General features: G+C 20.6%; 3 protein-coding genes across 3 annotated transcripts; 2 read left to right on the top strand and 1 right to left on the bottom strand.

Moving 5' to 3' along the window:
• Positions 1-86: 86 nt before the first annotated feature.
• On the bottom strand, positions 87-4,864 carry LOC122719322 (RNA cytidine acetyltransferase). The gene is made up of 17 exons (XM_043945033.1): positions 4,656-4,864; positions 4,280-4,543; positions 4,036-4,194; positions 3,674-3,910; positions 3,291-3,495; positions 3,113-3,234; positions 2,876-3,012; positions 2,445-2,720; positions 2,299-2,380; positions 2,078-2,194; positions 1,809-1,985; positions 1,580-1,727; positions 1,313-1,457; positions 1,034-1,239; positions 781-953; positions 447-695; positions 87-314 (listed from the first exon to the last, which is right to left on the bottom strand). The coding sequence occupies exons 1-17, from the start codon at positions 4,761-4,763 to the stop codon at positions 87-89; spliced, it is 3,033 nt and encodes a 1,010-aa protein (XP_043800968.1). The 5' UTR covers positions 4,764-4,864.
• Positions 4,865-5,490: 626 nt separating this feature from the next.
• Positions 5,491-7,314, top strand: LOC122719360 (adenosine kinase-like). Its single transcript, XM_043945096.1, has 5 exons — positions 5,491-5,757; positions 6,046-6,219; positions 6,307-6,577; positions 6,706-6,975; positions 7,045-7,314. Exons 1-5 carry the CDS (start codon positions 5,555-5,557, stop codon positions 7,243-7,245), a joined length of 1,119 nt encoding a protein of 372 aa, XP_043801031.1. The 5' UTR covers positions 5,491-5,554; the 3' UTR covers positions 7,246-7,314.
• A 1,322-nt stretch (positions 7,315-8,636) lies between these two features.
• On the top strand, positions 8,637-10,318 carry LOC122719359 (zinc finger matrin-type protein 2). The gene is made up of 5 exons (XM_043945095.1): positions 8,637-8,751; positions 9,144-9,364; positions 9,446-9,519; positions 9,611-9,756; positions 9,842-10,318. The coding sequence occupies exons 1-5, from the start codon at positions 8,743-8,745 to the stop codon at positions 9,983-9,985; spliced, it is 594 nt and encodes a 197-aa protein (XP_043801030.1). The 5' UTR covers positions 8,637-8,742; the 3' UTR covers positions 9,986-10,318.
• The last annotated feature ends 4,607 nt before the right edge of the window (positions 10,319-14,925 follow it).

The raw sequence follows: 14,925 nt of genomic DNA, 5'->3' as shown, positions 1-14,925 counted from the left end.
AATTGAATTGGTGAAGATAAATAAATACTTTATTATATAATTGTTTATTTTATTTTTAAATTATTAATTTTTATACATTATTTTTATTAAATCTTGGAAAAATGTTTTTTCTTTTTTTTAAATTTTTTATTTTCTTCTAAAGTATTATTATGTTCTAATTCTCTTTTTTCTCCACTTTTTATAGATATAAGATTTTTACTTTTCTTTTCAGATAGAGCAACATTCCAATCAGCTTCTGTTCCTTTGATTGCATATTGTTCTAAATTTTCTTTTTTTAATTTTTCCAATTCGGCTTTTTGTTTTGCTTTTAATTCCTGAAAAATATTTAAAAAATATTATTTATATCAAATAATAAATAATTCTATTTATTATCATCTATATAGAATAATACAATATTATAAATTTGATAAATTATAATATATTTTACAACGAAATAATGGACAAACCTTAGCTGCATTTTCTAATTCATCATATAAACTTTCTCCATTGATGGGATTAAGTTGTACTGTTTCATTATTTTCTTCTATTTTCATTATTGTAGTTTCAATAAAATTCTCCGTTATTTTATTAAGATACTGTATAAATTTGCGTATAATACGATTAAATAAACCAAGTAATTGGGTTGTTGGTAAATCTAATTCTTTTGCTAATGTATCAACTGTTTTGTGTTGTAAACCTAATCCCAATAAAATTGCCTAAAATGAAAATAAAAGCATTTATATAAATTAAATACAAAATATTATATTTAGATTTTTAAATTAAAATAAATATGAAAATTACCGATTGTACTGCTGATAAATGGATATCATCCATCATATTTAAAAAATATAAACGTGCCAATGACGGCAATAAATCCATTATTAAATGGTAATCTGCCATATTATTACTATACATAGATAAACGTTTTAAATCATATGATGTAAAATAGATATCCATTATATTTTTCGTCAATGCTAAAAAAAATGATTGCATAATAAACATAAAAATATGAACATTAAAATACATATTCATATATTATTGAAAATATATTAACTTATAGCTTCTGATGTAATTGATTTATTAAACAATATACTTAAAGCTAATGAAGGTGAATATGTGTTAAATGAAAAAGACAATAGACTTATAAATCGTTTACGAAAATCATTCCAATATGCTTGCAACCATTTAATATCTTGATCAGAATTGATCTTATACAACATGATACATGAATTTTCACCTGTAATATCATTTGTTGTTTGTCTGGAAAAAGAATATTTACTTTTATTTAATGTATAATACGATAACAATAATAATAATAAATAATTATTTTAACCTTAAATATACTGGTATAAAATTAGCTCGTTTATAAAATTTTAAAAGTGGTTCAGTAACACCAAAAGATACACCAATATAATCTAAATTTTCTGGGCGTCTTTCGCTAAGTTTTAAAAGAAGCGGTGGTAATAAAACTCGAGGTTCTAAAAAATAATCAATTTGAAATTAAAAAATTAATAAATTAAAATTATATGATATCTGATATAAGTATTTAGTATATAAGTATATTTATTATATAAGTATATAATACAATAAATTTAATTACCAATTTTTTCTTCTAACAAATTTACTTCTTCATTTTTAACTTTTGATATTTCTGTTATACATGTTTGTAATGATGTTTCGTTAATATTAACTATTTTCATTTCATAATATTTTTTCAATAATTCTAATGCTCGACTACCATATCCCATCTATAATAAAAAATATTAAATATTTAATTAAATAAAAATTATTTTTATTTTATTAATTTATATAATAATATTTAAACTTACACTTTGATATTCAGGATGTGTTGCAATGCGAACAATACGTGCTCCAGCTAATGCTGGAAAATCTTGGTCTTGGTATTGTTGTGCAATAGTCCATGGTATGAGATCACCAGCTGCTCGACGTCCTCGAACTAATCCATCATTTATGGTATTTTTATTTATTTCACCTTCTAAACAAATCTACACAATAAAAATTTAGTACTAGAAAAAATATTGAAGATATTTAAATTCACATGTATACATTTATGATATGGTTACATTTGTATATTTACTTGAATAACTACTAATATCTCGGGTAATATTTTTTTATTTGAATCTATTGGACCTAAAAGGCAGAAGAGATGATGTGCTGGTGCATCCGACATCATTTGTAAATCATTTGGACTATTCTGAAACATTACCGAAAAAATTTAGTATCTTTATTTTATAATGGACAGAGAGAGAGAGAGAGAGAGAGAGAGAGAGAGAGAGAGAGAGAGAGAGAGAGATTTACCTTGTAATGTGAAGCCACATAAAGAGCTACCAATCTTTGCAAGAATAATTCAGATGCTTTATGATAAGAAAATAAAGTATCTCTAAAAAGAATATATATAATGTATAATGTAATTATATAATATAAATTTATATAAGATATGTTACCTATTTATGTAATATAATTCACATATATCAGGTGATGGACATCCAGATAATATAGGTGTATTTATTGTAGCATTTAAACATAATAAATCACAAAGCCATTGTTCAATAGAATCTCCTGGTTTATAACGAATAGATTCTTCTAAAGTCAATTCATGTAATTGTCTTCCAATAATAATCTTTTCATTTCTTTGTTTGTCGTGACTATTTGAACTAATGGTTTGATTTCTTAATTGTTGTAATAATTTTAATGATAAAGATCTACCTGTTCCTTCATATCTATTAAAATATATATAAATTATATATTAATTATATTAATATTATATTAATATAAATTATATTAAAAACACATATAAATTATGATTATATAAATAATTATGATTATATAAAATGATTGAACAATAATTAAAAATTAAAATATAAGATATACTTACCCATTAATAGTTGATGCAAGAAATATTAAATAAGAACCAAGCATAGCTTTCACATAAGGAAGAGGTATTGCTGCAGCTTCATCTATTACAAGTAATTCAGCTTGATTTAATTTATGTGCATCAGTTGGATGAATATACTAAAAAAAATTGATTTCTTTATCAATATATTTATATTATTATTTTAACAAATAACTTTAAAATTATTATAAAAAATTTTACATATTAAGAATATTATACCTGAACTGTTTGTCTATGATCTCGAAAAATATTTACTCGTATAATAGCTTTATTAAATTCAGGATTTGTAGATTGTACAAGTCCATAATCAAGATGTTCTTGATATCCTAATGCATCAAATCCTAAAAATAATATAAAATTATTCTACTAAAAAATAATATTTATTGTTGATGTTTACCTTTAAAAATAAATTCAAATAATGTATTTAAATTTTCTGGACTTGGACTTGAAATATAAATATTTGAATAACCAAATGTTATAGCAGCAGCAACAGCTAAACCTAATGCTGCAGATTTTCCACGACCTCTAGCTGCAGTTAAAGAAACGGTAGATCTTAATGTTTTTTCTGATATACATTCAATAAATTTGAGAAGCACTTTTGCCTGAAAATATTAATATTTATGTGAAAATTATTAATATGTATGTATAATTATAATATAAAATCAATTAATCATATAATAAATAAATCAATTTAAAATAAATAAATTATAAAATACTCTTCATTTATTTCATATATATATATACATATAAATATATTTAATATATTTTTTAGTATTAAACCTGATCAAGTGTCTTGCAGCAATTAACAAGAGAAGAAATAGGTTGTGTATCTTTTAAACTCTCTTTTAATGTATCTAATTCTGATAATGTTTCAGAAGAAGATAATTTTTGTATAGGTTCAATTTTTAAATTATGTGATGACAAAGGTAATACATTTAATTGATCATCAACAACCAAACATCTTTTACATGAAGCAAGAGACAGTAAAAATCTTTCATTGAATCGACCAATAATATTCTAAAATAAAATATTAAAAAATTAATTTTTAAAGTTATTTCTTAAATTTAAATAAATTAATTAAAATTAAATTTATAATTAATAAAATCTATCTTTAAATTAGTAGAAAAAAATGAATAATATACTTGATGTGCTTCTGTACGAAATCTTTGATGAACATCCATATTCATAGTATATAGTTGTTTTAAAGAATTTACTGATTGTAATAAAAATATTATCAGTCCTCCTCCTTCAACAGTTTCAATAGTACGTGCTAATAAATTTGGTGTAAGAGCTTCAAAATCCTAAAAATTAATTTTTTGCTAATTATATTTAAAATAAAATTAAATTAATTATATTTATTAAATCAAAACAAATAAAGAATCTTACTTGTAAAACACACATGCCATATGTATTTCCTAATATTCTATGTGTTTCATGATAATAACAATATCGTATATTAGTAGAAACAACGAATAATTCAAATGGATCATCTTCATTAACATCCAACTTTCCTGATTTAACTTTTTTTTGTAAGGATTTCATTTTTTTTTTTCTGTGACTACTAAATCCTAATTCTTTCTTATAACACCAAAGTACAGAGGGTCTAGCTTTTATAATAGATTTTGATAACATATGATGTAACAAAACAACCTAATAAAAAATATTAATATTTTAAATTTTAAAATTAAAATTAAATAAAAAAATTAAAATATAAATATTATTTATTATTATTAAATTGCAATTAAATTATATATAATCAAACCTGATCTCGTGCTTTTTCACCAATAATAATAAACATTGTTCTATATCCCGTAATAACACCATTTTCAATTAAAATACGAATACGATTATCTATTTTTTTACGAACCATCTTTAAAATATAGAATTCACTTATTTCTTTTATTTAATTTGTATTTAAAAATATATAGATATCATATACACAATGGTTATGTTACTTATATTCAAATTACAACGTGCGCATCCATTTTGTAACTTTAATACACACATATGATAAATTATTAATATATAATAATGATAATTTTTAATTATCGTAAAAAAAATAAGTAACAAAAAAATTCTTAAATATATATTTTATATAACAAAATATAACATAATAATGTATTATATATATAAAATTATATAAAAACATGCTAATTCATATCAAAATAGAATAATATAATAATAATTTGTATATATTTCTACTAAAATATAAGTACCATAATCATATAAATATGAATGCAAATAATTATAAAAATTTATTATTATATATTTAATAAAAAATAACAATTATATTTTTGTAAAACTACTTTGTAAAGTAACCTTTATGCCAATTTTGAAAACAAAAATATAAGATACATTCATTTTTTTTATTATTTTTTGTTATAACAAAAATGAATAATTTTAAAAGTATATTAAAATATTAATACAATATGAAAAAAATGTTTTAAATTTATTTATATCTTCAAACAATAAAGATAAATATTATAGTTACTTTTTTATTACTATTTTTAGAAATAAATAAGAAATAAGAAAAATTAAACAATAATTTATGTATTTAATAATCATATTCGATGTGTTACAGATAAAATTTAAAAATTTTTTGAACACAAAAAAACTTGTTCATAAATGTAATATAAAAAACTTATAAACTTATTAATAAAAATGGTTGAAAAAGATAAACCATTAAGAGAATCTATTAAAAATCTTAATGCTCCTGCAATTATTGCTTTTGGCAATCCTTTATTAGATATGTTTGTAAAAATAAAAGATAATGATTTATTAAAAAAATATAATCTTAATATAGATGGAAAAGCAGAATTTTCTGAAGATAAAATGCAAGAATTATTGGCAGATATACCGCAAGAGTTAATAAGTATATTTATTAATAATTGTTACATTTTTATATTTTGTATAAATATTTTTTTTTCATAATTTTAAATAAACATAAGTATATTTAAGTATATAATTTAAAATTATAATTTATTTAAAAAATAGTTTATCAGAAAATAATATTCGTTATTACTATTTTATATATATAAAAAATATATAATGTAAATTAAATTATTTTAATATTTATTAAAAATATTACATTTTTGTTATTATATAAAAAACTTATTTAAAACTTAGAGATTATTAATAATATAATGAAATAGATCAAAACAGATAGTTTATCCTGGAGGATCAGCACAAAATACAATGCGAATTATACAATGGCTTTATGATGAAACTTTTCAAAATCGATATTGTATTTTTTCTGGAGCGATTGGTAATGATTGTAAAGGAATAATGTTACAAAGTTTAGTTCAGTCAGCAGGTGTGGATGCTAGGTTTGCAGATGCTTTAAATTCTTTGCTTTCTTTGCTTTATTTTATTTTCATTATAATATATATTTTTAAATATATATATTTTTGCAGATATACAATTCATTCAAATTTAAGTACAGGACAATGTATAGTATTGATAAGTGAACCATATCGTAGTCTTGTTGCAAATGTAGGAGCTGCTGCTAAATATACTTTAAATGATCTTAAAACATGCAATTTATCATTTGATAGAATAAAAATAATATATATTGAAGGATTTTTCATACTTCATAATTTTTCTGTAATAAAAGAACTTGTTAAACAAGCAGAAGAAAGAGATATAATTATAGCTTTTAATATAAGTGGGACATATATATTTAATGTAAATAAATATTCTAGAATTTGATTAATAATGTCAATTAATTAATGAAAAAACGAGATTATTATATTTATAGTGCTAACATATGTATAAAATATATATATTCGTTATTAACATATTATCTCTTATAGGATTTTCGTACAGCAGTTTGCGAAATGATAGGACATTCAAATATTGTATTTGGTAATTCAAAAGAAATGGAAGCTTTGGCTCAATCATTAAATCTTACATATGATGATGTATCAGATATACCATTTTTATTAAATAGTTTAAAAAGAATTACAATTAATGTTTGTAATACAGTCAAAAAAGATTGGTTACGTCATGGGGGAGTATTTGTTATGACTCAAGGTACATCTGCTCCAACAATTGCTGTTTGGGGAAAAAGTCAATCTGCTCAAGTATGTTAAAAATAAAAAAAAAAATCAATTTTTTAAATGAAAAGCTTGAATAAAAATTTGTTTATTTAGGTACTCCCAATTAAACCAAAAATTCCTGTTATTGATACAATAGATGCTGATGATGCTTTGGCTGCTGGTTTTCTAGCAGGTGTTTTAGCTCGTTGGAAACCAAAACATTGTTTAGAATATGGTTGCAAAATAGCATCTTATATAAGAACAATATATGGGGTTAAATTACCAGATAATGTACCATCAGATTTATTGGAATAAAAACTATAATTTAAAATTAAAATTTATTTAAAAAATAGTTTATCAGAAAATAATATTTATCAATCTCAAATTTTCTGAAATTCTATGATTAATTTTTATTCAGAATTTTATTAGAAGAAAAATTATAATATTAAAAATGTAAAATTTGTTTAGAATTTAAGTTTAGATTTAATTATATATATATATATATATATATATATATATATGTAGTTTCATTAATTGAATATATTATAATTTCTATAATTATTATATATTAAAAAAAAAATGTATTTTTATTCAATTAATTAAATTTATAAAATCTAATAATGATTATTGTATAAAAAAAAATTATATTGCATATTTATCATATAAAGTGATATCAAGGAATTTATTTATTGTATTTTTTAATTATATTTTATGTTAATTGTATTTTATAAAATAATTTTGTTTTAAAGAATTAATAAAAAAGCTAAATTTTATTAATTATAATTAATTTTATTAAAATATATAAATATTCACACTATTCTACACAGAGATTTAAGGAAGATTTAGATATTAACTAATTAAATTATTCATTAAAATTTAATTATTAAAAAAATATACAAATATATATTTATTTATTTATTTATTTATTTATTCGTATGATATAATTCTTTATCGATAAAAAAATATTTGTTACATTCAACACACTTTTTTTGAGATATATTGTTCAGATTTATTTGTTGGCAGGTAATGCTACTGTTACGGATCGACTAGATTACACGTGATTGGCCAATATTTTTTATTAATAACTCGTTAAAAAAGTTATAATGAAAATTTTTGGAAAGAAAAATGTTGTTTGAAATTACCTCAGGAATCTCCAATTTAAGAATATTCCAATATTTTTGGAACACTTTGTTTTTTTTTAAATATATTTCTAATATTGATAATATACAAAAGTATTATATAAATATATTTTGGCAAATAAAATTAATTTTAAAAATGTTTTATTTTTTTTTTTCATTCTTTATTATTTTGTATAAAAAATTATTTTACATACATTTTATATAATTATATTTTTAAAATTAAACACAAATTTTCGATTGGTATGTATCTTAATATTTTATTGAAATATGTAATATTTTTTTATTTATAAATTATGCAAAAATAATTATAAAATTTTATTATTTAAAAATATTAAATTTTAATATTTAATATAAAATAACTTGATTATAAATATAAATTTATTAAATTATGAATTTCATGATATGCAATATAATAATTGTATTATTAAATTGTATTATTATTAAAAAAAAATTAAGAAATATAATTAAAAAAAAAATTATAAATTTTCTAATTTTATATTTATTCCGAAGAAAATTATAAAGATTTTTGAAAAAATAAAATTATATTTAAGATCGTCATAATTACAACCACTATCCAAAATAAGAGCATGGCTTAGGCAAAGTAAAAAGAAGAGGGGGAAACAGTTTATTTTTTTATGCGTAATAGATTTGATTAACTCCAAGAATTTCAAAAATGTCTATGGTAAGAATTTTTACAATTTTTATTTATATAAGATTTTGTATTAAAAACTTCATCATGTTTTTATATATATCAAGATAATTTATATAATTTTGATAAAATTATCATTTGACATATTTTATAACCTGATTTTACATATGCATTAAAGTAATAAAAATAAAAATAAAGTGATAATATTAAATTAAAAGTAAAAAAAAAAAAAAGAATAGAATTTAGAAAATAGAAAAATTAAATCATAATTATAATTTTTAATATATATAACTAATATATATATCAAAAAATATATATCAAAAAATGTAAAGATAAATTGATATATAAAATACTAATTGGATTATATTTAAATAAAAAAAATTGTTAAAATTAATTTAAATAATATAATATTATTTATTTTTTAGCGACCTGATGACCATAGACGCAAATGGAACAGAGAAGAATATGAAAGAATAGCACTTCAACGTCTGCAGGATGAAATTGCAGAAGAAGAATTGGGAATTCCAAAACAACCAGCAGTAAAAAGAGAATTGCTCAAACAAAGAGATTACAAAGTTGATCTTGAATCTAAATTAGGAAAAAGTGTTGTTATTAATAAAAATACTCCATCATCACAAACTGGAGGGTAAAAAGTTTTAAATCATTTTCTAAAAATTAATTAAAATAGATATAATTTGTAATTTATATAATATTATTATATTTATAGGTATTATTGTAATGTTTGTGATTGTGTTGTCAAGGATTCAATTAATTTCTTAGATCACATCAATGGCACCAAACGTAATCAATTATTATTTATTATTTTTATTGTTTTTGCATGTTATGTTTTTTTGTATGACTAAATATTAACTTCATAGATGAATTTTTTCAGATCAACGTAATTTGGGTATGTCAATGAAAATAGAAAGATCTACATTAGAACAGGTTAAAGCTCGCTTTGCAATGAATAAAAAGAAATTGGAAGAAAAAAAGAAAGATTACGACTTAGAACAAAGAGTAAAAGAATTAAAAGAAGAGGTTTTATTTTCAGATTTTCAAATATATTTTATTTAAAAATATATTTATTTATTTTATTATTATATTATATATCTTTTATTCATAGGAGGAGAAAATTAAAGAATATAGAAAAGAGAAAAGAAAAGACAAGAAAAGAAAAATTGAAGAAGTCAATGAAGATAATGGAGGACCTTCAGATGAAATGGCAGCAATAATGGGTTTCTCAGGTTTTGGTTCTAAAAAAAAGTGACAATGAAATATTATCGGATCATTTGATGAAATAATGCCTTCTCAAGATGTATCTTAAGAAAAGATCACAATTAATTTCTTTAAAATATATTTCATTGAAGAATCAACATTGAACATTACAAGATCAGGGGTAAATAAGACTGATCTTAATGTAAAAATTTAGCTTTGTAAATATTTAAGTTTACAACATAATTTCATTTATTTCCTTTTTCTTGTATGATCAATGTTTTGAATGTACAAATAATTCTTATTTCTATCCAATATTGAACAACAATTAATTTCTTAAGCATAATGAAAGTATGTTCATTTAGTAAATAAAAAATACAGTAAAAGTATTATGAAGTATATATGAAATAGTTTTAATCTTATAAATCATTTATTATTAATATATTTTAAATTTATTACAATAATTAAAAATAAGCTTTATAATATGTATTTATACTTCTTCTGGATCAGTAATGTAAGAAATATTATTTAAATATCGTTTTATGACTTGTCAATAAAAATACAAGATTTTATACAGAAAATTATTGTGATTAAAAATGCATTAGATACATTTTAAAAAAAATCAAAAAAAAAGTAATATTTTATATATAAAAAGATTTTTAATTTTTATACATTAAATTTTTTGTTTTTCATTGAATACATAACTATTATTTTTATATTTTTTTATTATATTCGAAAAAAGAAATATATTTTTAAAATATATTTTATTTCTTATATTAAGAAATAAATTATAAAATATACAAAGTTTATGAGAACAATAAGTTTTAAATTTCAAATGAAACGAAAGTGCTGAAATCTTGTATCATAATCATTGTTCAACTTTCTCTCTTGCACTTCCAATTTTTTGTTTCTTATTTTATCATAAAAGAAAAGATAAAAATCCAAACATGAATTTCATACAATGCTATATATCACTTATATTCATATTCAACATACACATCTATATTTTTTTTCTGAAGTCATAGAAAAGAAACGTGTTGAAATCAAATAAATATGTAGCACACTTCTTCTACTTGAAATCATAACTAAGTTCTAGGTTCATTCGTTTACTCGGTTCATTTTGATATCGTAGTTTAGTGTAAGTGATACTCGTGATCACAGAGCGTTTACGAGTGCCGCCATTTTTCCGAAAGTTAACCATTCGTATTTCAGAGATTGGAAGTCAGTCTTGGAGATCGGTAGATCTTTCGCAACTTGCGGATTGCAAACTAGTCTGACACGTGATTTCTGATAAAGAATGCACGTGCATCAGTGATATAAATCAATTTAACTTTTCAATATTTATAATTTATGTTTATAATATGGCGATGGATAATTAAAATTAAAATTCTTTTATACCGAAATAATCAATGAATTATATAGTCATAAAATTTATAATAAGTTATAAATTTATATAAGCAAATTTAAAAATTTCTAATGAAAAATTAAACTTGAGTTATATAAAATGAAGATAATTGCAAAAATTTTAAGAAAAATGTGACGTTTTGTGATAATCATCGGAATGACAAAAGTCAAGTGATCCTGACAGAAAATTTGTTTCAATCGATCCGGATGAACATCGATTAATTTGAACGTCTTCATGATAGATTTTATGAATACAAGTGTTTGTGAATTATTATTCAGTTGTATAAAAAAGACGAAAAATTTAATTTAATGATGCCACGAACTCTTCAACCCATTCAAGAATGTAACTCCGGAAAATCAAGTGAGTTTATGAAGAAAATATTTCATTAGAATTTTATTATAGTGCAATATATAATTTATGTTTTATTAATAATAATACATTAATAAAAACAATATAATTAATATGTATATAGAATATCACTTAAAATAATAATTGATTTGATAGAAATTATTTGTCAATTTATATTTTAGAATATATTCGATTTATTGTTTTTATGAAAATTATCTTCATCAGAGCATATTTCAGAGGATCATATGCATAAAAATTGATTTTATATTTTTTTTGATTTTTTTTATATGTTACTCATGTTCGGCAAAGTAGTTTCTTGTTCCAAAACATGCACACTTTCCCTTTTCTTTTCCACGGAAGGGAAAATGATTGCTTTAAAGTGAATTTTACTTATTATATATTATTTGTTTGTCGTTTTTTTCTCAGATTCTTATTTTCAGAATATCTGTTTATTCATGCGCGATTGATTGATCATTATTGAATCAACGTATTGAAACAATAGATATATTGATAAATTTTTTGTTTGTTTTGAACTAAAATTAATAATTTATTAATAATAAATGAAGTTCTCTCTTTTTAACAAGAATTAAAAAATAATCTTTTCCTTTGAGATATAAAAATTTTAATTATAATATTAAAATTTATAATTTATTTTTTATAAAATTAAGATTATATTATAATATTATGTGATCATATAATATTGTATTATATATACAAATTGTATTAATATTACAATTAATAGTATTTATATTAATTTATATTAATTTATATTAATTTTAATGTAATTTGATTGATCTTGAAACCAATTGAAAAAGTAAAGAAAAATTGAATTAATACTTCTTTTCTACATGTTTTCTAGATATAATTTATTGCGAAAATATTTGTTATATAGCATATTAAAAAAAATGTTTTTATTTAATCTTTTATTATTCTGTTTTATTATAATATATATAATTATATATATATATATATATAATTATATAATTATAATTATATTTTATTTTTATATCAGTAATAATAAATAATAAAATGCATTCCTTATTTTTTTCTAATTTTTTATTGGTTTTTAATAGTTTTTAATAGGTTTTTTAATATTATTAATAATGATTCATCAGTTAATAATATCATTAATTTTTCTTTTAATCATACATTAAAAAAGTAAACATTGATAATTGTTAATAAAAGTTTAATATTAAGATGTTATTTTTAAAAGAAGAATAGTTAGATCTCTAGAATTTTCTGAAAATCTTTTTTATATTTAGTTTGTATTTTGATCATTACTAAGGCGATAGAAATTAAAAAATTCGTTTATTCTTCTATACATATGATTTATTATATTGTAATTTTATTTTATTTTGAACCATTAATCTGTTTTTTTATTATATTCTTATTTTTTTTTTTAAGTTTTCATCCAAATGTTACTTTCATATCTTATTATATTATTATTTCATATCTTATTTTACTTATCATATTATATTACTCTTATTTGAAATAGGTATATGCATATAATATTTATTTATATAGGATATATGTATATTATTTATATGCATATAGTATTTATTCGAAGGATAGATATTAAATATAATTTTTTGAATTATTACATTTATTTTTAAACAACATTAATAACAACTTGTTTAAACAATTTTAAATAAATCTTAATAAATACTGTAAATATTTTTTTAATTTTATATTGTAATTATTTTTTTAATTTTATATTGAAATATGATTAAAAAAGAAAAGTAAAGGAAGAGAGAAATCTCATGATGAACATCGAGTTTAAAAAAGCTTTTGTTACCGAATAGAAAACGAGAATAACAATTACTGACTTTAACAGAGCGGATCTAGGTTCACCGTCATGCTATGATTTTTAATGTGGACACATGATATGATTAAATCATAATTTTAATTGAATTATACACGTTCAATTTCTTTAAATAACTTTAACTATATTCTAATTTTGTGTATAAAATTTACAGTAAGTTACAATATAATTGTAGCAGTATAATTATTTTTGTGAAAATATAAAATAATTAAAAATAATTAATAAAATAAATAATATTGTAAACTTATGATTACTAGAATATAAGTTTAAATAAATTGTATTGAATAAACTCAAGACATGCTTAGTTTTTGAAATAACAGTACCATATGACTTTGTAATATACAACCTATAACTGTATTGCGAGTTTTAAGAATCGCACGTCTCTCAAGATAATATTAAAATATAACTATAGTTCTTTGAACTTTTAAGCCATCATAATATGTTCTTTGTAATGATGATGTGAAGAGTTGATGTATCTTTTGTACAATATTTTATTACATTTTATTGAAAAATCATTGAAAATTAGTAAAAATTTGATTGATGATTAGTAATATTATCAACAGTTTTTTATTATAATTATAATAATATATTTTTCAATTCTACATGTTTCCCATTCTTTTCAATAATCAAGATTTTCAAATGCTACATTTTTTAATGTATTCTAATACCATTCTAAGGCTCTTTATTAACATTGTCTATAAAAAAGAATCTCATATTTATCTAACAAAATTTACAATAATATAGATTTTATTTTAATATAGATTTTATAATTATCTACTATATAAAAAAATTATCCTATTTCATTCTCATATTTTTCATCTTTGTTCTAAATTCATTGGAATTTATCGAATGCTCTGAGTAGCTTACAGCAATGATACATGAGTTTCTACAAAGGCTGACATTTATCAATTTTTATAGCGGTATACTACTGTCCAGCTATTACCAACAAGTATGCTCGCCTAAAGCAAAACGCGGAAGAATCTGCCGTTGTAACATCGGTATAGCTAGTCAGTTATTATCGAGCAAAATGCTTCGACCTCTAACACCTGTTCGAAGCTTATCTCTTTCTTTCTCGCAAATCGTGAATAAAAGATCTCGATATTTCCAGTCACGTTGTTCAAAACTTATGATTCTCACGCGATAAATCCATCTTTCCATTTTACGATAATCGGTCCTTGAGGTTAACGGTCTTCTCGCTGTTCACAATTTTCTTACAACAGTTGTTTTTCCATAGTAAAACAAGGCACTAATGTATGTCGCTGCAATTGAAGAGATATTGAAAATATAATCGTAACTAATTGTATAGTCGTAACTAATTGTAAGACTTGATTGTAATTAGGACGAAAATATTCTATTAATTCTATTAATTTGATATTTATAGTAGAAATTTATTCGTTTTATAAATTTATGACTATATAAA

Source organism: Apis laboriosa, unplaced genomic scaffold (genome assembly GCF_014066325.1).
Source record: "Apis laboriosa isolate Shangri-la unplaced genomic scaffold, ASM1406632v1 scaffold74_cov149, whole genome shotgun sequence".
Taxonomy (NCBI): domain Eukaryota; kingdom Metazoa; phylum Arthropoda; class Insecta; order Hymenoptera; family Apidae; genus Apis; species Apis laboriosa.
This window is presented reverse-complemented; position numbering and strand designations above follow the sequence as displayed.